General features: G+C 40.7%; 1 protein-coding gene across 1 annotated transcript; it reads right to left on the bottom strand.

The window, feature by feature from the left end:
- Nucleotides 1-4,677: 4,677 nt before the first annotated feature.
- On the bottom strand, nucleotides 4,678-22,594 carry LONRF3 (LON peptidase N-terminal domain and ring finger 3). The gene is made up of 14 exons (XM_054388858.1): nucleotides 22,589-22,594; nucleotides 22,026-22,081; nucleotides 19,309-20,303; nucleotides 17,951-18,069; nucleotides 17,250-17,372; nucleotides 14,953-15,108; nucleotides 13,643-13,886; nucleotides 12,917-13,007; nucleotides 9,650-9,764; nucleotides 8,812-8,933; nucleotides 7,888-8,046; nucleotides 6,712-6,874; nucleotides 5,733-5,882; nucleotides 4,678-5,041 (listed from the first exon to the last, which is right to left on the bottom strand). Exons 1-14 carry the CDS (start codon nucleotides 22,592-22,594, stop codon nucleotides 4,883-4,885), a joined length of 2,658 nt encoding a protein of 885 aa, XP_054244833.1. The 3' UTR covers nucleotides 4,678-4,882.
- Nucleotides 22,595-25,622: the final 3,028 nt, after the last annotated feature.

The raw sequence follows: 25,622 nt of genomic DNA, 5'->3' as shown, positions 1-25,622 counted from the left end.
AGAAGCTATTACACTGTTTTTGCTACACTTCTGCTCTGTAAACCTTTATTCTGCAAGTCATATGTAACAATTTAAAGGTGCATATGTTTATATTTATAAAATATATGGCTATGCTTAGTAAAAAGCTCAAGAATGGCAATAACAGAATACAGGCACTTCTATGTGACAGTTACTTTAGACCTTATGAAACTCCAACTTTAGTAAGCACTTCACATGATACCTGGATGAGTAAGTCAACGTAATAGTTGAGGTTTTTATTATTCACCATTTTAATCCTGTCTAAGCAGATTAGTTTCTTGTACCCAGACAATATTTATATAGCAAAGTGTTTCAAAATAGTGACTTTGCTGAAACTACAATTATTCTGTAGCTGTAAGACTTCCAGTGATTTCCTGGGCTTTGGAATAAACCTCAGATCCTAAACTATGTGCTGCACCAGTTATGAGTGAAGCTGACAAAATTACATGAGAAATAAGCCAGGGTTGAATTCACCTGGAGGAATGGGGGCTGCTACCCTAAGTGCCTATAGATCCATTGGGAAAAGCTGTAGTTTGTATGTTTTTTAATAAGAATTTGTGAACATGTTTTCCATTCCCAAACAGTGCATTTAAATAAAACTTAATTTAAACATCAATAAAACTTCAGCACCAAGTAGAAATCATTACAAGGAAAATGTTTTCACAATGAGAACAATCTCCCAAGGGAAGCAGTAGATTCCTCAACATTTGGACACTTTCAAGATTCAGCTGGAAAGGATGCTGGGCCATCTTGTCTAGACCATGCTTTTCCCAAGAAAGGTTGGACCAGATGATCCTTAAGGTCCCTTCCAACCTGGGATTCTGTGAGTCTATGAAAAGACCATCTAAACCAAAATTTACTTGCATAAAGCTCTTTCTCTACAGCACAGATGAAACCAGACCTGCTATACCCAAATCTACTTTTTAAAAAATATTAAAGGAATATTTGAATTAAGAAACCCATGGTTCAGGTGTTCTGTTGGTAAGTAATCAAGCAATAGGTCAGCCATTCAGTACAACTTGCCTCTCTTATTGCTAGAAGGTAATGGAAGAGATCACACTTAAAATAGGAACTTCCACAACTTAACACCAGAATACCACTTAAGACTTAGCATAGTAATGGCCTATAATATCATTTTATCATTATTGAAACTACTGAACTACTTCCCACAACTGTGATCAAGATCATGTCATGTTTCATGATTTTTCCTGATTAACCCGGTCTTGCCTCAGGTTTACTTTCAATTAAGTCACACTAGCCAAGATAACAGCTGTTTTCATGAAAACATTGCTCCTTTGTCTAGCCCTAACAGGGCTTTCAAGGCAGTTATTTAGAATGTCAGAAGTCTACATATGTGAAAAGTGCTGGTTTTAATTAGAAACAATATAATGCATATACATGGGAATTTGGAATGGTGATGCAGCCAGTCTTTGTTATTTAGTGTATCATGTATTTTGTTACTCACTTCCTTTACAGAGAAGAGATTTCAAATTAACAAAACCATATCTTCAAAATGCAAATCTAAAACTTTCAAGAACTCTCTGGGAGATGTTTAGGTGATATTGCACAGGAGATTAGCATTAGTTATAATTTGAGCTATTCTTGGTTCCTTCCCTACCTCCATTACAGAAGACTTGCTCTTAGTATTTTCTTCCCCCTTTGTATTTGAAAGGGAAAAAAAAAAAAAAACTCAAACCCAAACAAAAACCCCAAACAAACAAAACAACCACCAAGCAAAAAACAAGCAAGCAACCACCCAACTGATTTTAGTAATCCTGAGTGATCCAAGGTAAACTGCCTTCTTTGGAGAACCAGCAAGAAGCCTATGCATTACTTCTGCTCTCACAAAGATACTTCAGGCCAGACAGGAAATGCAAGTTTGAGTCATGACTTTTTTTTTAACATATGAGCAAGACTGGTTATGAGGCTGGGTTTGATGTCTAGAAGAATGAGAAAGTTAAGTAAAAATACTCCTTCAGTTAGTATTTTATCAGATCAATGTCGGTTTTGCATTTGAATTGAAGGTATTTTAAAATCTGATTCTTTATCCCTTTATTCATACCTGTAATAAAAGTTTTTACATCTCTGTACTGATTACTACAGATGAAAAAAAATCATCAGTACCATGATATATCTAGGTGATTCTGGTTTTTAAACTTCATTAATGAAACTTTAGTGTCAACTCACTGTAGGCTAAGGCCAGTTTTTCCTCTAGCAAATCTATTCCTCAGCACTTCCGATAGAATTTGCAGACTTCAGCCATCAATCAAACAGGTGTGGCATAAAGCAATCCCAGACAGATTGCTACTGTACATGTAGAGATGAACTTGGATGTTTTCAGTTAGTTATGCATAATCGGATCAACTGTCTCAATTACATGCAGTAAGTCCAGTGTTTCCAGGTTGTGACAAATGCTCTAGGTCTTCATGACACTGGGCATGTACACAAGTTCTGACAGTTTTACTCAAGGCTAATAGAAAGACAATATTTAGGTTTCAAAAAAAGAATCTTTTCCATGCCAGTTTCAAAATCAACAAAATAGGCAGAGTATGAGTATGTAGAAGACATCACATGCAGGATAAAAGAACAACGACATCAGTGAGAAAACAAGTTTAAAATAGATATTTAAGGTCATTTTCTCACAGATAAGAGTAACAAAATGACAGATTTTTTTTCTATAGGAGCAATATGGGTCCCTTATGTTATACCATAATACATCATGGTTTAAGGAAGAATTGCATTTAATGCAGCTTCACTTCCAAACAAGTAGGAATCACTTCATTACTCATTTATGAAGACAAATGCCATAGCAGGTGTCAGCCACCATACAGTTGTTGTTCAAAAGATGTATTTCTATACATTGTTTACAGAGAAGAATGAAGTACCACCTATAGAAGTGCAGCAATCTAGCAGTATGGAAATAAGCTATAGTGTTTCTAGAGTAGCTCAATGCAAGCACAGGATATGTTTTCCATTTGCATCACAACGTTGAAACATTTGTCTTTCATTCATTTCTTTGATACCCTTATGGAAAAGTTCTATAGAATTTAACAAGAGGGGAACTAAGGTTGTTTTATGGAAACTCAACAGTATGGAAATTAATTTTAGCTAGTAAGTATTTCTGATGAGATGATGGAAAAAACAGATGGAAGTTGACATTAAATTCTACCATATTTTTTCATAAAGGCATGGAATGGCAGAGAGTGCTATCCTGGGAAAAGAAACACATTTGTAGCATTCCATAACATTCTTAGTTCAATCTATTTTTTGCCACTGAAAGGGAAAACAGTAGCTTAGAATAAAAGGCCCATTTCTGCTCACATTGAAATCAATGAAAGTCAAAGTCAGATGGAGGCAAGTCCCAGAAAGTACACTGAAAGCAATAAAAGCAGCAAAAAAGTATGAGCTGTTGATTTAAAAAAAACAAAAATACCAAACCCAAGATACTTCCTATTCTCATTTCTCCTCTATTTTGGCCTGCTTTATAACTAGAAGTAATCACACTAAAATTCACTTGCTTTCCTTGGGAGTTAACTATTATTAGCAATGCTACCCAATCTCTTAAGAAAAATGCAATGGCTGGGTAGAGATTTGAAGCTAACAGAAACCTGAAGAGTGGGGTAAAATAAATAGCATTTATTACAACATATTCCTTCATGTGACACAAACTGCCCTTCTAAGTCCTATAGTTCAAAATAACTTCCCACCTCCCCTCCCATACACACTCCAAAGCCAAATCCCACTAAACATTAAGAGAAGTGAATCTGATCTTAACAGCAACAAAGAGTTGATGAAAAAATATAAATTCAAATTTAAGTAACCTACAACGAAATGATACCAGTACTTCCACTTTTCATATGTTGTAGCTCTTTCTTTGCATTTGTTTATAGCCATTATCCATTCTTGCAAGGAGGAATTCAGATATAAATTAGACCCCAAGTTATTCTCCATTCTGTGAGAGATTAGGGGATAGATCCTTTCAGTCTCCACTATGGCAAATTCCCACTGACATCAACTGATCAACTCATGCCTAAGGTAAAGCATGTGTTCAGCTGGTTTGGGATATAAGGAGTCTAGTTGCAAGCATAGGATCAAGCTCCAACAACTGACAATCTGTGTATTCAAAGAGTTTATGGCAGGCTGTTTCAGGGGGGAAAAAGAAGAGTCCTTCTTAGGCTACAGTAGAACTGGGGATAAGTAGAAAAACATTCAAATTATTTGAACAAATATCTGAAAAAATATCAAAGCAGTTGGTTGTACACTGCTAGAATCATCATTTTATCCCCAGTCATAAATATAGGGTAGAACCACTATAAATAAATAGAGTAGCTCACTTTTCTTTAGAGAATGAATCCATAAATAACACACACTTTTAAACAAAAAAAAAATCATAGTGCAAAAATAAATTATCAAACGGAAGTCATGAATATTATTTTACACAATGCTATATAAAACCTGAACCATTTGGAATAAAAGACTTAGCAGTTCACTGAAATAATGCATTGACATCATTATTTCTGCTTCACATTAAACTGCACAGTTTTTCCTTTATCCACTAAAAAATAAAAATTAAAAAGCCCCTTAAGCTTTAAAAGGTTTATGGCAAACAAGATCACTTTTTGTTCTATCACATTTGTCATTAATTTAGCAGTGCAGTGATTGAATAATCATATCAGAGTTCCAGATGGAAACTACTGAAGTATCCATAAACATCCCTTGCTCTTTATAACTCATTTTCTTTGAAATTCAGGCTTGAAACATCCTGACATTCAAATCTGTAAGACATTATTGCAGTTAGATGAAGTTACAAGAGAGAGTCTACAGTCAAGTATTGTGGGAGACTTCACAGCACTCCTCCTCACCATCACCGTGATCTTGTACGAGACATGAATGCAAGGACACGTCTGATGCCACTCAAGCGGTCTTTGAGGGATTTCATAGCAAGGAAAGGGAGCTGAGCTCTGTTCTCAAGTGGAAGGACAGCTAGGACCCACCAGCACCAGGCTGGACCATTAGGGTTTGCCTGCAGTAAGTGGAAAAAGGATTAGAAGTTAGGATACAAATAGATAGCAAGGTCTTGGTTTTGAAGATTTAACATCGATAGCAATCTAGCAAGCAGGTAATTTCATTTCCAACCCAATGGCTCATGATTACAGATTGGCTTGAAACCAATTACAACCAAGTTGCACCTTTCATAAAAATAGGATGTGGGAGGCAGAAGCAAGATGCATTTCTATTTCTAGCAGCAGTTTATAGGTTAGAACTTCTAGATTTTTTTTTAACTGTATTTTGTTCCCACGTTACTATTGACCCATTTCTTCAGGATTTCTGCCTTTATGCTTTGTGACACTACCGCATATTTAGTTTCTGTTATATTATTTTAGGATCCCTACCACTTGTAGTCCTCGAGCAAAAGTACCAAGATTATTTTCTCTCATTTAACTGGGGAAAGTAGAGTAGGCAAAGAGACATTTAAGTCTTTGGGGATTAATGCAGCTGGTTAAGTAGTCTCAGGAAGTTACCAACATTAAACACAAGGTTTTTGTTCCCAACTGTGCTCCCACCAGTGTATGGCAACATAACTTAGATGCTCAGCATGTGCAGGATAAATGAAGATCATTCATATTTTCATCTTAAAACACAATGACTCCCAGCTTATCAGATACCCCTGCTATTTGTGTCTCAAAGTTACATAAGCCACTGATTCTGGATACCTGTGGGTCAGGATCCTTAGCTGGCATTGGACCAAAATGACTGAGAATTCGACTTCTGAGTGCTTGCTTGAGGGAGTTAAACCACATATATGCCTGATCATAGACAGAATCATGAAGAACAAGTAATGCAGCATACTCTTGTCCTTGTACCTGGAATGAGTAGAGGGGGAAGGTTACTTAGCTCAGTCTGCATGTTGGAGAAGAACATTAATTTATAGGATTTTCTAGGGTGAAAGGAGGAGAGAAAAAAAAAGCATGCCAGGAGAATTCTGCGATAAATCCTGACAGCTAGTTTGGTGTCTCCAGCTCTGCCTCTACACCCCTCACCCCTATCTACCAAACCTTCCATTTTCTTGCCCTATATTCTAAGCCAAAGATACTCATTTGCAGAACAAGCAGATTCTGGATTGTTATATAAAAAACAATTTATGTAAACACCACAAACCAGGAAAGACTATGCAAAGTTTGCTTTCTTAATTATTAGCAGCTCCTTAGCAGATGTTTTCTCTTCCCATTCTATACCAAAAAACTCATGCTTCAGCCAGCATACTTTGGCTACCTACATAAATTAATAAAAAACTTAAGAATTAATTATAAATATTTTTGAAGGTATAGTGAACTGAATTCTGCTCCTCCTTACCTGAATGGGAGTTCTCTAATTAGCTTCTATGCAAATGGAAGCAGGTTTCCCTCTCCCCTTGCTTTATAAACTGCAGTTATTCTGTCTAGAAGAGCAGTAAGATCTCATCCTACATTAACTTTTTTGTCTTCTGCTAAAAGCCTCTAGGAAAAACACTCTTCAGTATAAGGCAGTGTGCATACATACCTGTAGTGGTCACTCCATTTCCCACTTTCAACCATAAGCACTTTGTAAATGCCACAAATTTGTTTCACTAGAAATAATATTAAACCAACTCACTGAAAACATGTGCTTAGAATTTCACATGTAATAGGTTAAATGAAGTCTTCCTAAATTTACCTGTTGATCCTCAATGTACTCAATATCTGCTGTGTTGTAGCCATCACGCTGGCTGTGCTGTATGACCTTAAATCTCCTCTTGCCGATGCTGTCTACAACAGAACGACCATCAGCAAAGAATTCGACGTTTCTTATCTCCAGAATGCAGCCATAGTCTGCAAACCTATTGAAACCAGAACAAAAGCAAGTAAACAAGTCACATTCTCTCCACCCTTAGTACCACAGAGCTGCCATACCTCCCTCCCTTCCACAAGGGTATTTACCAGTGTCAGCTCATTTCTATTGTTCAGAGTACTGACCTGCTGTAGTTCAAATTACACCACAATTGTTTTCACAACTATCAGGAAGATTCAAGCTGTCTAATCTGATTAACACTAACTGCATGTTTTGGAATACAAGGGAACATCTTACGAAACTGAAAGTTGAAGCACACTTTCTCCATGACCCTAATATATGTTCAATTTTTACAGCAGGACAAGTGCAATTCAGAACACTAAAATTATGGAAGGATTAAAAGAAAATTCTACAAAAAAAGATTTTCCCACAAGTTCAGCAGATTTTACTTTGTAGGTATTTCGTGTACATCATACTTTTAATGGTGCATACGTACCTTCAAAGTATGCACCATTAAAGAAAGGAGGAAAGCTAAATACAGAGACAGACATTAAGTCAAATTACCTAAGACTGACTACAAATGGCTTCATGTAAATGCTCAGCCAGTCCACATGAAGGTCCTGCTGTACTTCTGTGGCCTCCTATTTTCAGAACAGCTAGAATATAAGTGTATCCCAATAGCTTTGAAACCTATTATTTTACCTATTATTTTAATAACTTTAAAAAAACCTAATCCCACCAACACACCTGACTGCCACTTCAATTTGATTCTTGTGCCAAAGCATTCAACAGATGTCAGAAAATTTAGAAAATACACTTCCTTTCCATGTACTACAAGAGGTCAGCAACTCAACTTTGTACAAAATGCACAAGCTCTGTGCACTTCAAGAAAAATGGGCAGGAACCTTGATGCTCAAGAGAAACTTCAGTCATCTTAATGTCTGACATGATTAGGGAGAAATTTTCTGTGCAGGAAGCCTATCACACATACTACAGCCAAGGAATTTTTTTGTGAGAGACTTGCTCCAGACAAAATGGGGTCCAAGCATGCTGCTCACTCACCCCTTCAGAGGGTCACTGATGCACATCCCAAATTGTTTGGTGCCCGTCTCCATGCACCTGCGAATCATCAGGCGATAACATGGCTCAAAAATGTGCAGTGGGCATGGGACTGTAGGATAAGCCATTGTGCAGACAAATATAGGAACATTCTTATTTAGGCTGTAAGAAAGAACAAACAGATCAGAAACAGCATTTTACAAGACTACTGACAAAGTATATGATACATTTTATGCAGTAACATGTTCTCAAAAATGATGATAGGCTCTGGCCAGCCTCATCTAGTGTGAGGTGTCCCTGCCCATGGCAGGGGGGTTGGAACTAGATGATCCTTGTGGTCCCTTCCAACCCTGACTGATTCTATGATAACTTTAAACAGAAATTTAGAAATCCTCAGACAGAAATGACAACAACTTTAGAATAAAATTCCCAAAGGGGTAAGTAAAAACTAAAATTATTTTTGCACTTAACTAGATACTATGGAAAGTGATATCCCACTTACTAGCAGAAGAATTTTTAGTTATGCTTTCTGGTTTTCCTAGGGAGAGCATTAATGCATCTCTATTCCTGCTTTTATTTACTTCATTTTCCTTAATCTCATTTTATCCCTACTGAGTACATTGCAATCCCCAGCCTGTGAGACTGCTTCCACCCATTGTCTCACTCTCTGGCTTTCATGGAGGGCCACTGAAGGCAACCACATTGCTTTATACCTTGTTTATAAAGCAACCTTCTGGATTCCTTGTTTATCAGTGCCCAGTTTTTATGCTAATTCAAAGCACAATTTCACTTGGACCCTTTTAGCTTGGAAATCACATGATACTGAGAAAAAAGTTCCTCTGTCAGCATCTTAGCTCTTGTTCCACAGCAACAGGAGCTAACAGCAGTACTATTAAGGACTGGATTTTACATAAATGGATTACATACTTGGAAAGCTCTGCTATTTCCTCTTCATAAATCTTTCTTCTTTCAGTGAGTTCCTCTGGAAGATACCTAGCTATTAACTCCTCCATAAGTACTGTTTTACAGTATTTCCTCATAGCCAAGCACTGCAGTAAAAACATGCACAAAGCAGTTAAGAGAACATCGAGCATTTCATAGAATGGTTTGGGTGGGAAGGGACCTTTAATAGTCATCTAGGCACCCCACCCCCTGTAGTAAACATTTTCAACTAGATCAGGTTGTTCAGAGCATACATACAACCCAGCCTTGAATTTTTACAGGAATGGGCTTCTACCACCTCTCTGGCAACCTGTGCCAGTGTTTCACCACCCTGATTGTAAAAAAATGTCTTCCTTGTATGTAGTCTATATCTTCCCTCTTTTAGTCTAAATTACCCCTTTTCCTGCCACAAAAAGCCCTGCTAAAAAGACGGTCCTCAGCTTTCTTATAGGCCCCTCTGAAAGTGTATTGTGCCTATGCATAAGCTACTCATCTGTTCACTCCATTTTCTTATGTCTACAGAGAACTACAGAGGCCTTCTGAGCTTGCACTAACATGGAAGAGTTATTTGTGAACTGTTCCCTATGTTATGGGCATTGCCTTGGGAAATCAGGGAAATAATGTCGCATGTACATTGTTGAAGTACAGGTCTGGCCCTAAGGTTTGACTGGAGGAGACTATCCATGTTTTGTGTAGCTGTTTAGAAGTCTCATTCTTCAGTTAAGCAGTACTTGAGCTGGGAAACGCCAAAGGTTTCTGAAGGTGTTACTTGATCCTGTCCTCTGCCTTTGTATTTATACTGAGGAAATCCAAGCATCCTTACCTCTGAGAGTCCTTCCTTGCACAGGGGACACTTTGGGTTGTGATCCAGGCATCTCTCAAGACACTTGAGACAGAAGGTGTGCCCACAAGGTGTAGTGACAGGTTCATAGAAAAGCCTGGATTGGAAAATCCAAAACAAAAAAGACAACAATATCGTGTACCAAAGTAAAAGATGCTACCAAAAAAGGGCTGTGTTAATTCACTAATTTAACTACTGACTACTCCAGGGATAAACCTGTTTAAGGAACAACTTCCCATTTCTTCAACCAACTTGTGTTTATTCAGCTTACAGACTTCCCACCTAAAGTGAAAAGGCAGCTCATGAACTCTGATTTCAGCAAACATAAGGGAATATTGTTCCAACGAGCCAGGATTTAATTTTCCTCTATGTGAGCAATGAGGAGAAGCAGAAGTCAGACCATCTGACTTTTTCCTAATGAAGTTGAGCAATACTTGCACAACTATTACTGTGGAAGTCATGTGAATACTCTTATGTGTAGAGCTAAGCACAAAATAGGTATTTGCAGTAAGAGTCCACATAAATGATTGCACTATTATTGCCAACTCTAATGTAGACTTGGAAAGCAGTTTTGTGGGAATAGACTGGTTTTTAACCCTCACATGAGTGTTTTGCTAGAAAATGAGTGACATTCAGTTTGTTTAATCTTGAAAATTAAATATATAAGGATAGGTCTTCAAAGTACCAAGATATCTAATCTGCCCATTCTCAAGTACCTCTGTGACACTTAATTTCATGTAAGGATATTTTTTGTTTTTATGATTACATGACAGTGCAAAGCAATGTTTCCTGCCAGTCTTTTTTGTTGTTGCCTTTTTTGGTTTTGTTTTGTTTTCTTTTTTCCAATAGAAAACAATTAAAACTAGAAATCAAGCTGTTTGGCATATACTCTATTTTATAGCATACTGTCTAACCATGTTAAAGTCTCATACGTTAGCCTAATTATAATTTAACTGAATTAAGTTTACTTTATTGCAGTTTATCAAAACAGTAGACTAAGTTCTGCTGTACATGTGGATATTATAAATATGTAAACCCCCATTTATCAGCATCTTTAAAACAATTAGTATATATGAATGCAATTGACTCAACATGGCCAGTTTATTAAATGTCATTAGTCACTATAAACATTGACATTTAAGCAAGAGAAGTACAAAGAAATATCTAAAATACCACAAAAATATCTTACTGCAACTTTACTGTATAATTGAAAATTCTTCCTAATTGTTTCATGAACGGAAACCCCACTGCAGCAAGGGTAATTTATTGCTTTAAACTATGTAAAATACTGAATTTTACCATATGACTCAGTAAGCACTGGTTTGTGTATTTAATAATTTAGTAGACATTTGATTGATTTGAAATGTCAGCATAAAACCAAGAAATTCCTCTTAAAATGCACTATTCTGTTCTCACAAAAAAACAGCAGCAGTTTTTACCTAGTGACTGTAAAGGGACCTGAACCAAGCCTCATGAATTGCAGAACGAAACACTAGGCACCAACATATCTCATGACATCATTCTAAGCTTTTGTAACAGCAGAAACTAAATATTCTCTCCTGCTGAGTAATGCTCCTCCATTTCTCACCAGCATACTGCTTTGACCATTACTTTTATTTTCTGCTTTCTGCTGGAGCAGATGTAGATCAATAACATTTTGGCCACTCCAGACAAATAGGTTAATAACAGCTCCTGCAGTTAATTGTGAACAGGTCAGTAGGTTACTAGGTAATTAGTCCAAAGTATCTCAGGATCCAAATCCCTAAAATACTTCTGAAGAACATAGCAGGAAATAATTATAACCAGGCTGCATTAATAGCAAGAAAAAGATCTTGTGACAGCTTCCCTTAGCCTTCTTGCAGTTATGTTACAAAGCTAACACACTTCTAGACACAATGCTTGTATATGCACTTGCAATTATGGAATCAGCATCACCATCCTCAACACTAAGGGCATCAACAGTCCTTCAGCTAATTCCTTTATAAATGTATGGTAGCCTGGCTGTTTCTGATTTAAGAGAGAGGACGAGGAAGCAGGGCTAATTAAAAACATGAAAAATGCTTTGTGGATGTAACAATCAAACATGCAGACTCATTAAAGACAGCTAAGATGGATTGTGTGGCTTTCTGTTAAAGGAAAGTTTTGCTCTTCGCAGTATCAAGTGTTTTGACAGCTGTATAAACTTTTGGAGCATGTTTCAGCTGTAGGTAGAGAGAGGGACAGGGGGCATATCTGATTTACTCCAAGCAGAAACAAATCAAAAAACACAGCAGTTGTTCCCCAAAAGGTTTCAGTTTGTCTGAAATAAATGGAAGCCACTCCCTCTTCAAACCCAAGCAAATCCAGACTTCCTAAAGCACATGCCTTTAGAAATAGATCTATGAAGAGGCTAACTGGTATTTAAGAATTTAAAGTATATTGCAAACTAACCCAGACAGCCATTATGGATACATCTGGATAACTAAAAGGACAAACCTAAGAAATACTCATGGCAGAACTCAAGACCCCTGTGGAACACCTTCCCAATATTCCCTTCTAAGTCAGTGACAAAAGGGAATGTACAATGACAAAAACCTCATGTATGTTTGCCTAAGTCAAATTATTTTTACAAAGCAAGTATTAAAATAGCTGTAGTTGACAATTCTGACTGGTTTTATGAAGTCATTGCTTCCCAAGAGTAAGTGATGTTTAACTGGAAAAAAGAGATCATCAAGCAGATGGAGTAATGGTCTTAGTAAACTAGAGAAACATCTCTTGAGCAATAGAGGAAAAACATGCTCTTGTTTGCTTGCAAGATCCTCCTATTGCAATAGCAGCAGCAAAGTATTTTACATGCAGACTTGGGAGTATTCATTGGATGTGGTATCCTTAGCCATTTTGTCCATTCTATAACATGATACATGGCTCTACAAATTGCAAAAGACAAATCATGATTTTTGTGCACTACATGTATCAGTAGGAGTGTAAGTGGTGAAGGGAAATCCTCTTTCAGACACTTCCACACTTAGCCTTCACTTGACTTTATGTGCCCTTTCCCAAGCAATCATTAGCCTAGTTCTTATTCATCAATGGTATTTGGAACTAGCATTTGGTCCAGAAACACACCACTGGAGTAGTAATTGCAATAAAAACTAATTTCAAGTTAGAGGGAAAAATAAGTACTAAGGTAAGCTAAAAAACCTCTGAGTTGTAAAAGGGAAAGAGATACAGGGTAAAAACTAAAGACATCCGTGAGAAAATAATGGATACCTCATACACAGGGAGCAGTCCAAATCTGATGGATCCACAAATTGAAATGGAGTTTGTTGTCCAGTAGTATTTCCCTTAGTATCAACTGTATCTATCAGTAACAAAAAGCATACAACATAATTGAACAGAACTATGTGAACACAATGGTATTCCGTATCTCTAAGCAACATCTGATATTTAAATGTGTGTTGTAGGTACTTCCAAGTTACTGAACCTTTAAGCATCATTACAATAATTTCTATACAATGTATCAAATTCAGCCTTTGCACAAATCAGCATATGTCCCTTTAATGTTGGTGCCTTGCATTAGCAATTAATGTCAAAACATCTGTTAGTGCTGGAAGTCTGAAGTGAGACAAATCCTTCTGTCATAGCATTGACAATACATCCTACAGCATGAAAACGAGTTGAGATATGAACAAATACAATTTGTGCTTTTAAACATTTTTCAATTATTCCAGAAAGTGCTAAGACCATGCACATTGATGTTCCTTAAAAAATGCGGGGCTCAGCTGATAAGCAAGCACTTGACCCAAACCTCTTAACTCCCTTTTTAAACTAATTTTTTTTTTTTTGGTCTTTTTACGCATCATGGTCTAATTAAGCTACAGAAAAAGAATATAAAAGCCAAAGTGCAATTTGGACCCTCTTCCTCAGAGCTGTATAAAAGCAAAGTTTCCACTGATTGCATGTGAGGTAACTTGCCCTGTGTATATGTAGGCATACCTTTCTTCATCAATTTGCAGGGTACCTCAGCATTTCGCATTTCCTCTGGGCAGCACTTTCTTTTCAGGAGGCTGCACTTCTCAGTAATGAGAAAGGTAGACTCTGGCATGGAGGGGAGTTTGTTCTCCTCCTCCGAGCAGTCCTTGTTGCAATCTGTAATTTGTACAGATTTCCTCAAACTATCGGAATTAGTTACATTTGATTCCTCTTGAATGGGAAAACCCTTTTTCTGCTCCACATTTACCTGTGTGAAGAGAGGATTGACATTAGACCAACCTTCCATCAACTTGATAAGAAAAAACCTAAAACCTGTGACATTATAGTTCACCAGGACAGACTTTGTAAGATAAGAAGCAACAGTGTGAGGATTGTTGTGCCAGAGCCTGATTTTAATGGAGAGAAAAACCAAAAAGCAAACTGTTCTCCTGCTCCCCAAGCTCCACTGTGACACTGAATATTTTCAGCCCTCATGTGTGCCTCTATAGCTTGGTCATGAAACTTGAGGCAAGCAGAAATGTGACTAGATCCCAGGTTAAATAGATTATTTACCTACTTAATCTATGGAAAAATGCATACTGTTTGTATCATAATGATAGTGTGAACCGTCAAATCAGCCAGAACAGTGAGAGTTTAAGGAAGTGGTACAAACACAAACTTTACAGCAGAGAAAATGCAGAGAGCTTCCTTTAGTGAGGTTTCTTTTACAAAGGACAAAAGTATCAATCTTGATCACCTTATGGCTACAGAACAACTTGTGAGCAGCCATCACACAGCAGATCACCTATCAGCTTGTCACATCAAATCCTCAGATGTCCTTTCAAATGGCTTCAAGAAAGGGATTTCTTGCCAGAATATCCTCATAGCCTTTCCAGAAGGTAAAGTCATTGTTTGATTGTTCTTATCAATCTCAACTCAGGGCTGCTTAACACATACCATTTTCGTTTGTAAGGACTAGTGAACTTTTCTCCTACATATGGAGTACATGTAAAATCTATCCTCAAAAATTCAGGTTTCAGCAAAGCAAAAGTGGTCCTTAGAAACCCACAACTTAGAATAGCTAAAGACAGGTACAGGAATAGAACCCTACTCAACTCTGGCATACAATTTGATAAGGACAAGTGAGGACTTGTATTAAAAGAAAAAGTCAGAGACTTCAGTAAGTCAACATCATTTTCTATCTTCTGAAAGTCAGTACAAATCTGAGAAAACGTATCCTCTGATCTGCCAGATGTGAAAACGAGAGATGGCTTCCCAATGTGAACATACAACACATAACAAATTAAGAGCCACACGTCAGACTTGATCTTTACCTTGAGCAACCTTTGTAGGTTATGGCTGGTGCCTCCAGATCCCACTGAATTTAGAAGATTCCCCTTTAATCTAGAGTGATGTGACAACAGCTGCAGGATATCGGGTAAGTGTTCCTGAGCATTTCCCGGGATGAATGAAAACAAACTAAGTAGAAGCTGTGATATAAAACAGAATACTTCACTGCTTAGTTCCTTCCTTGCAACCTCTACATGAAAAAGCAAGTAAGGGAATAGCTGAAAGAAGGATCCTAGATTTTGTTAATACCATTTTAAGAGCCTTTTAGACTAGGCTAAGAACAAAAAAGTGCAAGAGCTAATGCAATATAAGCCAAAGAGACAGGAAGAAACATTTCCAGAGTTAAATAAGCCCATAAAGTGATTAACCATTCTCTGTGATGTGACACACACACACGCCTTTGCCCTCTTTATCCTGCAGTTCAGAGCTCACCCAAAATTACTAAGGTCTTCCTTAAACATGTTTTTTGCTGCAAATCAGCAGCATTCACTGCAGTTTACTAGCACAGAAAGCACTCATCTCACAGGCTTAATCCAAGAGCAGTTAAGTAAGCATCTCTGATATTGTGAACTGCAGCTATTTTTAATTCACATAGGCGAGAATACAAAAAACGTAGGCAGCAGAAGAAAACTACTTCTTCCTTTGCTATCAGAAAATAAGTGAGTCTGTTTCAAGTAGCAGCTTGTAGCCATTTGTACAGCATATCTTATCAGATTATTATTTAAGGAAAGAAACAGAGCTGAACGGAAGATTCCCACTTCAAAAACTCATTTCTACATACTGCTGAGGTGATCCTGCTGATGCCTGTGACAGCTAAGATTTCTTTTTAAAGCCAAAAAAGGATTCCACAGGACCACACTATGTCAAAACTAACATGGACAGACAGTTAATACAACCAAAACATCACAGCTACACCCAAAGAATTCGGTAAAATGTAGTACGTCATTGTTATGCAAACAGCCTTGGAAATGACCCAGTAGAATATTACATCACAGATGAACTCTGATGAGTGCACGAGTAATTCTGTCAGTCATAAGAAGCCTAGTTTTTCTCAGAACCCCACTGCTCAGAAATTAGTTATCTTGAATAACTATGGCTATATTTGGAGTCGGAATTTAGAAACGTATGTGTTTGTTCCTGCTTTTTTTGCTCTAGCACACAGGAAGTCTCCCAGCATGACTACAAGAACAAATCATGACTCAGTGACAGTGAAAGACTGCATGAAACCCTCTGGGGGAAAAAAGCAACCAAACAACAAAAAAAAAAATTAAAGAAAAGAAGTCACAAGAGATGAAAATCTGAGCCATACATAATGATCTAAAAACTGGTTGCACTACAGCCACCCAGGTTATTCTGTTACCTTCATGAGCAGTGCTTTAACTGTAAGAATTTAGATATGATTTTAGAAAGCCTCATGTACTACAAGCACACAGAAACCCTAAGGTTGCCATCCCATCCATGATGGGGCAAAGTGTGAATGTATTGCCATACAACAAAATTCAGTACAAGGAAAACTGAACTAATAAATTTTTATTACCATAAGCTATCACTACAATGCTGAGCCTTTTAGTAATTACAACAACTAAAAAAACGTCAAATGTCTACCACTGATTCATAGGCAACCAGGGACTGAGGAGTGTGCAAAACAGGGCAAAGCCTCACAAGTGCCATTTAAGAATCAACAAACTGCATTTTGGGCTTCCATAGAGAAAAGCCTCACTGCAAATCAATTTTGTTGCTCATTTAGCATTATTAGCAACCTTTAGAAACTCTATTAAAGCACTCTTTGGTTGCTGATTTCTTCCCTTCATGCCTGCTTCACAGACTGATACTCAGCACAGCACAACTGGAAGAGAGCTGCTGCTCCCAAGTGGAGTTTGATGGGTGCTGCGTGTTGCTTTCTGCCAGTCAGTGTCCCGATACAACATTCAATAGCAACTCCCCCTCCTCTGCACTATCATTGGCAATCCATTGCCAGGCTACCAAACTGATTAGAAATATGACTATTGGTAATCACAATAGCCGGAGGGTGGCAATTATTAACAATTTGTTTTTACTTCAAATTTGCTGATGCTAACACCATGAGTAACTATTTCCACACAGTGCCTGCTGAGCATGCTTTCTTGCTACCTGTCTTCAAGTAAGCAACACATAACTCAGGTCTGTGTCTCATCCTGTTCTTTATAATAAGTGATGGTAAAAGAGAAGAAAAATTCTTATCCTCCTTCATGAAAGGCCACTGAGAACAGTAACACAGTTCCAGATGATTTAGGGAACTCACCTTTTGTGCCTCACACTTGGCTATCTTGTTCCCAGTATCTAGAGCAAGGCAGAATAGGAACTCTCTTAAAGCTTCTTCTGTTTTCCCCAGATTAGCTAATGCTTGCCCTTTCCTTAGGTGACCCTGCAATGAAACACATCCATAGCTGCAGCTTTTGTTCCTGTATCATGAGAACGTGCAATAAAATCAAGATGAAATTACAAAAGATCTTTCTGGAGAAGAAAAGGTTAGGCAGGGAGAATCACTATAACCATCTTACACCTAAACACCACCAGTGTCTGGGTTTATAAACACACTGAAAACTCTTACAGGCAGAACTGGGATGGCCTCCAACTCAAGCAAGCTCAAACCTGAGGCCACCTGATCTTGGAGAATTTTACTTCCCCTACATTAAGCTCCTAAAAACAGTCATTATACCCTTACTAAATGATACAAGCACAGCATGTTTTTAGAGACAGTTGATGAACTTGAGATTCATCCAGATCAAAGACAATAGAGTTAGCTCATCCTCTATAATTATCACTTTCTTCCTTCACTCCAGAAAGCTCAAGAATATCACAGTTAATGTCTGTTAAGTTAGAGAAGTCCAAGAAGTTAAAGGATTTAAAGGCTCCCTCAGATTCACATCTGACCAATCTAACAGTTCCCTATCTGGGTAGTATTGAGGTTTTAAACAAAGCACATGTTGAGTCAGAACTTACTTTCAACCAGTATGGCTGCAGTCTGCATGCTGTTTCTGCATCATGCAATGCATCTTCACAAGCTTTGAGAGTAGAGTTAATCTGGGACCGGTTGCTGTAGAGCAAGTGGTCATTTGGAGCTGCAGAAAATACAAAAACTGGTTGATGGAAGTAAATTAAGTTAGTTGCATAAGCTTTAGCTCTTCCTTTATTTTCTTTTTTTTCCCTTCCTGCTTCCAAGTTGTACAAACCCACAAAATAATGAGTTTTTTATTAACTATGTACTAAATGAAATCTGGAAACCTCTTTAGGCAACTTGCAGACAAAATGCTAGCTATGTATTATGTAACTGCAGGGAACATTGCATAAATAAATGCTGAGATGCTCACATAAGAGGCTCCCAGCTCTGGCTGAGGATCAGGTGGTTGATGTGTTTGATGCCTCCTGCATGTTTTATACATGAGACATTCAAGGTAGCAGGAGGGACGCTGCCATACCGCAGTTAACAGTTTTAAATTTTCAGTATCAAACTTTTCCAGTGATACACAGGGATCTGCCGCAGCTCTGCTCAGGAAAACAAATAGCAACTCCGAGAGGCAGCTGGGGTAAGGTTCTAGCCGTGCAGGCGAAGCGCTCTCGTTACATACTGCACGCCGTAGCATCAGGACACGATGTGCCCACGTCGAGGCTGCAGTTTGCGTTTGGGACGCGCTTGTATTTACCCAGACTCTTGCCTTTACTTTCCGCTTACTGCCCGCAGTCTACGTTGCTTTTTCTAGACTAGACTGCACCGACCGCAGCCCAAGTTTTTGCTGAGAGCGTTCACAGCGGCGGGACAAGGGGAGCCGGCATGGAGCCCGCAGGCGCATCCCCACCGCCACCTTCGCGCTCCTCGGCGCCTCGCGAGGCTTGCCAGAGCCCCTCTGCGCCCAGCGGGCCCGCCGGCCGGGAGCTCTTCCCAGGGAGCGGCGGGAAGCCCCGGGTGAGGCGGACCGCTTCCTCTAGGCTCTGCCGGTTACACAACGGCGGCGGCCGGGGGAGAGCCCGGCCGGACCGCAGGCTCCGGCTTATGCAATCGCTGTTCTCCTGACCCAGTTTCACTGCGACCCGAAGAGCCCCTGGCCCTCCTCGGGGCTCCCTCGCGGGTTCCCTCGCCACCCGCCCGGGACACAGCCAAGGCGGCAGCCGCCCGGAGAGCCCGCGGCAGGCGAGAGTGTGGCCCGCCGGGCGAGCCCGGTGCTCAGCGAGGCGAGACGCGCCAGAGTGGCCCCCAGCAAGCCCCGGCAGGTAAAACCTCCTCGTTTCCCCTCGCTGCTCAGAGAACGAAGGACGTCGGGGAGCGCACCAGGGGGCGGCCGTCGGGGAGGGGAAACGGTTACCTAGGCTGACCGCTTCGTTGTACTTCTGCAGGGCGGCTTGTAGCTTCTTCTCCTTGTACAAGAGGTTCCCTTCGTGCCGGAGCTGTGAAGCCTTTACTTGACAGGGGAACCACTTGGCCAGCAGGTTGCTGAGGATGACATTGACCCGCAGGAGCTGCCCGGCCGTCGAGCTGCCCTCCTCCCTGCACAGGACGCAACGGGACTCGGCCGCCCGGTCCCTCTCCAGGCACTTTTTGCAGAACGTGTGTCCGCAAGGCAAGGAAACGGGCTCGAAGAGGAAGCCCTGGCACTTGCGGCACCTGAAGACATCCCACTCGCGGAGCTGTGGGGGACCGCTCCCGGCAGCGGGCAGTCCCTCTTTGATCCGGATACTCTGCGCCAGGCACTCCACCAGCTTCTCCAGCTGCTCCGCCCGCAGCTGCTGGTGACGGGACGCCAGCTGGTAGAGCGGCAAGGCTTCATGCAGCCGCCCGCCGTAGGCGAGCGCGTCGGCCCGCCGGAGCAGCACCTGCCACTCGGGCCCCAGGCCGCCGCCCGACAGCTCCAAGTTCTGCGCCTGCAGAGCGCCGGCCGTCAGCTGCAGCACCAGCTGGGGCTCTGGGCGCTGCTGGGAGGCCATAGCGGCGGCTCTAGCAAGCCGGGAGACACGGGGCGCCTGGGCGCGACGGCGGAGTGGGCGCGGGCGCGGCACGGCCCCACCAGCCCATTCTGCTGCCGCTGCCGCTGCCACCGCCCCGCGCCGGGAGCACCCCCCGCCGCCGCCGCCGCTTATGTAGAGACGGGCACGTGATGCCGGGCGGCAGCGCTCATTGGGCAGCGCCCGCAGGTTGTTACAAAACCAGGCGGTTTTGTAACGCGGCGGTAGCGGTCCCCGGTCCGGCCCGGGACCCTGATCTCGGTGTGGGCAGCTGCCGCCGTTCGGAGCTCTAGACGTAGTCTCGTGAGGCTGGGTGGAAGCCGGTGCTGTCCCCGCGAAAGGGGGAATGTCTCCTCGCCTGGGGAAGGGATGCCAGGGGTTGCCCTGTCAGTAGCGGGCAGGCCACACCGGGCCGGGCTGGTATGAGAGTCCCGTCGGGCGCGGAAGCAGCTCCGTCTCGGCACTGCCCATTGTTGCTGTCCGCTCCGGTAGGTCTGCACAACCGAAGTCAGCCGGTGCTCGGCGCTACTCACCCTCGGCAGCCTAGGCCGGGCTGTGTTTCCCCGCGCGCACGGTTTGATTTAGTGCTCCCAGGTGAAGGCAACCAGCTGAAAACCACTTCCCACTGGTCAGCTCGGTTGCACTGTGCTTAAAAGTTACGTTTGACCCGCTTCTCACTGTGATGCCAGCTGTGAGAAACTGAAGTCACTCCTGGGTTTGGGGTACGAAAGAAACAGCAGACCGTCTGCCCCCACAGCTTAGACTGGTGCAGGGTAAGCATGTTTTGAGGGACAAGCCGTGCCTAGGAGGTCTGGATGGACAGGACAGAGCGTGGAAGAAGGGAATGGCAGCATGATCTTTTAAAGACTTTTTTTGAGCTGATACTTGAAGTTCAGGCAAACTTAGATTTAACTTGAAAAAAATAATTTAAAGCCATTTAGAGTCTAGATTCTAACTCATAATAACAAACACTTTCATAATGAGGGCTTGTTTTGTGCTGTTTGTGTCTATGTGTAGACAATTCTTAACTTTACACAAAAAGTCAGATTATATCTGGAAACGGAAACTGGGCATGAGACCTTTCACTTGTCTTTGATTACCATGATGCCAAGATGTTTTGTACCTGCCAGAAATTTGGCTGCTGTCTTTAGGTCTCTTAAGTATTTGGCTTTTTAGTTATTATTTTTGAAGTTCATCATCTCACTGTTTTTCCCAGGTAAATCCTTTAATTAGAAAAAGAAGGTTAATTGAATTACTGCTGGTTTCAGTAACGCTTTCTGCTGTCACTTAAGTCAGGCACTAATCCAAAGTATAGCACACCCCGACATCAAAGGAGGGCTCGGCAGCTGAAACAGTTAAAATGTCAGTTGAGCAGCACTGCAGAGCAATTGGCAAGAGTTGGTGTTTGTGTTCAGAAGTAGGGGGTTTTCCCCAGACTCCAGCTTGGTAGCACAGACTTCTTGTTTTCCAAACTTCCATGAAAGAAAAGCTGATAGTACAAAAGGAAAAAAACCCTTATCAGAAAAAGAAAAAAAAAAAGGGGGGGGGGATAAAAGAAAAATGCTTTTTTTCTAGCCTTGAGGTCGACATTTGTCTCTATTGCAAAACTGTAGCCTCGGCAATCCCTCAGTGTGTTATTTTATAACCATTGTCCTGAAAACCACTATGAGTCAAAGCCTATTCAAGCGAGGGAAAGTGACATAACCACTGGTTACCAGTAGCAATGCAATGACAATCTCTCTATCAGGGTACGCCACCGGTATTTACATAGTTACATAGCAGACACTTAAAGAGATAAGTCAAATACAAAGGTATAAAGGGAGGCTTTTTAGCAGCAAATGAACTCAAGATAGGGAATGGAAATAGATTGTCATAGAAAATGTGATCAGTGTTTGTGCTCTGAAAGGAGCTTCCATAGCTTCTGTCTGGAGTGTATGAAAGCATCCACAGGACTTGCTGACAGCCTAATCACTTGGGACCGAGGGAGTCTCATAAAAGCACTGTGAAATGTACTTCTGGGAATTCTTTTACACCAGCAGGCACCTGGCTGAACCATTTCAGGAGAAAAAGGCAGCTGTACTTGTGAACTGCTCCCATAGCAGAAGCTGTATGCTTAGGAGGGTCCAGAACATAGACCTTTATCAAAAGCCAGAAAACAGTTAATGCCTTACCATGGGTGGCCTGTGGGCAACAACTCTGTTATTTTATTAGAGAAGAAACTAGCTGGCTCTGCCTCTGCTAGTTCCTAGTGGTGTGTGAGGTGTTTGGTAAATGTTAATACTCTGTGGGGTGTGACAGGTACAGAGCCAGCTGTACCATAGCTAACGGCAAAGTATTTTAAAGCCAAGATACTAAGGTACTGTTCACTGGAAGTCTAACAACTACAAAATATTTGATTCTGACATCAGGTCTGGTTCTGCAAAGACTGTTTTAGCAAAAACAGCTGTGCAAATTGAATGTACATAATCTAGATATGTTGGGGTGGGTTTATATAACACATTCTGAAAGCATGTTTTCATACATTCATACATATATTCATGGATTTAGAGCAGCAGTGGGTCATAAGTTGTACTTGATTAGAAAGAAGCAAAAAAAAAAAAACTGGGCAAAAAGTAAGAAAAATACAACCCCCTACCTACCTACCTGCATTGTTCATGAGATCAAGAATGGATTTATCCTTCACTTAAACAGAAGTTAAAACAGGAGGTGACTCACTCTGCAAAAGCACATCTCCCTTGTATGATTTTTCTACAAAGGGAGGTTTAATTTCTTCCTTTTAATGACAATGAGCACGATACTGATCTTTTTCCAGCAGCTAATGGCTGGCATAACAGGTGGTATGAGAGCATGACTACAGTCTTCAGCCTTCTTCTGGAGCTATAATTTTCATTACACTTTGGGACCACAAAAATGAACAACAAACCTGTTTGTGTTTCCCCTCTCAAACACAACTAACCCAAATGTGAAATTCCAACCTGGTAGTCATGCTGAGAAAGCTCCTCTCTGCTGGAAGTAAGGATGTGAAAAGTCACATCACAAATACAGCCACAGATGGCTTTTATTTTCAAGTGCTTTGCGCACACCGTAATAGTCCAAAGGCAAAACGAGGTTTGGACTGATGGCTCGTGCAGTTGAGCCAATTAAAAAACCAAAACCACGAGGGAGGTCCAACCATTATGTCGGGGAGCTGTACTAACTTAGGGCTAGAGAACAGAAAGTGAAGATGTTCAAGTTCTGTGCTATTTTGCCGCTCAATCTCTGAATGACTTCTGGCAACTATCTTTAACTCTTCTTTTGCATTCTGCCTACTGTGAATACTCCTGCATCCACTAGGCATCTCTGCTATTATACACATATGATTTACACTGAAAAACAATCAAGTTCTATTTTAATCATGTTCTGACACGTTAATCTTGAAAGAAAAGGCATAACGTTCCACATACTAGAAAGGAAATGAAAGAAAGGGTGTAACAGAGAAGTGCTTGTCATATGCCATGGTGACAAAATTGCTAGAATTTTAAGGCATTCACAACTACACGATCCAGTTTAAATAAATGTGATAAATGCATGGCACCATCAAAGAGAAATCAGCTGGATCACTGGGGTTCGTTTTTCAGGGAAAAATCCCAACAGAACCAGTGAAAGGTCTTTTTCACCTATTGGCGTGTAACAAGAAAAAAACCCCAATGCCCTTCCTATGCTACCCCTACCTTCCTAAGAGATGCCTGACTAGTGATCAGCTTGACAGGACCTTGGGACTGACAAAGTGAGCACCCCATTCAAGGGGATTCACAGTGCATCCTTGAAGTGTAACCAGACCTACAGTGAGCTGGGTAAAAAACGCCTTGTTCAGACATACCCAGATTCTTAGGTTACTTTTGTTCTGTATTGAAATGAAAAGGAGATTCAGAAACCCAGTGGAATTAAAATTCCAGACTATTTTAATTGTGAAGTGAGAAGACATTTCAGTGTTGAACAAATATTTAATGCATATTTCAATGTGAAATTCTAAGAAACTCAACAGTAATTTGAAAGCTTGTATTTATCAAAGCTGAGGACCTATCCACTAGCCATTCTCACCAGCCATTTGGGTGATAGCTGCAGTTTTACTGGGAAGCTAATTGGTCAGAAGGAAAGCCCAAATTAGTTCTTAAGTACAGTGGAATGACAATGTCATGTATTTAAGTATCCCTCAGTGTGCTTGGTAAAACTCCAGCTACAGTAAACTCCTGCTTCATGTGTGGCAAGACAAGCCTGAGACTGAGAGGCCCATCATGCCTTGCAGAGAACACAAGAAAATCAGGAGGCCCTTCCATTTCTGAAGAAGATGGGCAATTGCTATTACAGGAGAACAACTGAATGAATATACCCTGTCTAGAAGGTAAAGCTATTTATGGATTCTTCTATTCCAACTAGTAGCATTTTGCAAGTGCCTTGAGCAGTAGGTCATTTTGCACCCATGCAGTCTTCTGTCTATCTGAGAAGACTTCATTTACTACTGTCTCAGCTCAGATACTTCTCCAGTTTGAAACCACATAAACCTAAACATTCAGATGGGAAAGGTGCTAACAAGGAACATAAGAACGTATGTTTTGTTTCACAGCATATGATAATGTAATTCCAGAAAGAAGCTGAACAAACCAAAAAGAAAACATCACTTTAACGGAGTCTATGGTCCACTTGAAGTTATAGGAGCCAATTCCTCTTTATATGCTTGGGTGTGATCTGAACAGAGTATGGATCAAACCTGAAAGTTATTGATGAGTAGCCTACAAAGCAAATGGAACATGCAGCTTTTGAATAGTCTGGAATCATGGCTGAAAGATTTGTTTGAAACTACAGGACATCCTTGCACAGATTGTAAAAGCTACAGTTATTCAGCTGTCTTTAGATTGGTATGGACAGCTGTCAAAGAAGTCTTCCTTTAAAAAGTATGACAATGAAGGTTTTTTTGTGCCTGTTGTGATTCTTAAACTGAAGAGCCAAGTCATCCTTTCCTACACAAACATCTGTGGGAGTGTAAGAGGCCTCCTGAGTCCACAATTTTAATTTCAGTAGTTTCTGTGGGGCATGGGAAATATAAAGGCAAATTCTACAAACACAAAAAGTGGGAGAGAAGTATGGGTAATACCACTGATGTAGAAACCCTGAAAACAACTAAAATAAGCCAATGCTTAACAATGGGGGTGGCATCTGCTTTCTAAACTACCTTTGATAGCTAGGTAAATCCTGCAGTTCTAGCCCATGGCTTGTGCTGCCTTTGGGCTGTTGCACCCAGCCTCCATACCTCTGCTGCCAGGGGAAAACTCATTCAGGCAATGACTGAGAAACGCGTCCCTGACTGAGAAACGCATCCCTTCTTGCCAAAACTCTTTGGGACATACACAGGTCCCATGGCATTTAAATGAGACTTAAAACATGTTTCAAGTTAAGGGAGTCCTTCCAAGGTTTACTCATGGGGCAAAGTACTAATTTAATAGAGTATTTCAGTTGGAAGAGACCTACAATGATCATCTAGTCCACATGCCTGACCAATTCAGGGAACTTCAGCCTATGCTTAACTCTTTTCTTGACCCAGGAGCTTGGGTATCCTCCTATCTTTGACTTTCATCCTGGAGTCTGACTTACACTATTAGTAAGTATAGAGCTGTAGTGGTCTGTAAGGTTACTGCCTTCT

Source organism: Indicator indicator, chromosome 17 (assembly GCF_027791375.1).
Source record: "Indicator indicator isolate 239-I01 chromosome 17, UM_Iind_1.1, whole genome shotgun sequence".
NCBI lineage: Eukaryota > Metazoa > Chordata > Aves > Piciformes > Indicatoridae > Indicator > Indicator indicator.
This window is presented reverse-complemented; position numbering and strand designations above follow the sequence as displayed.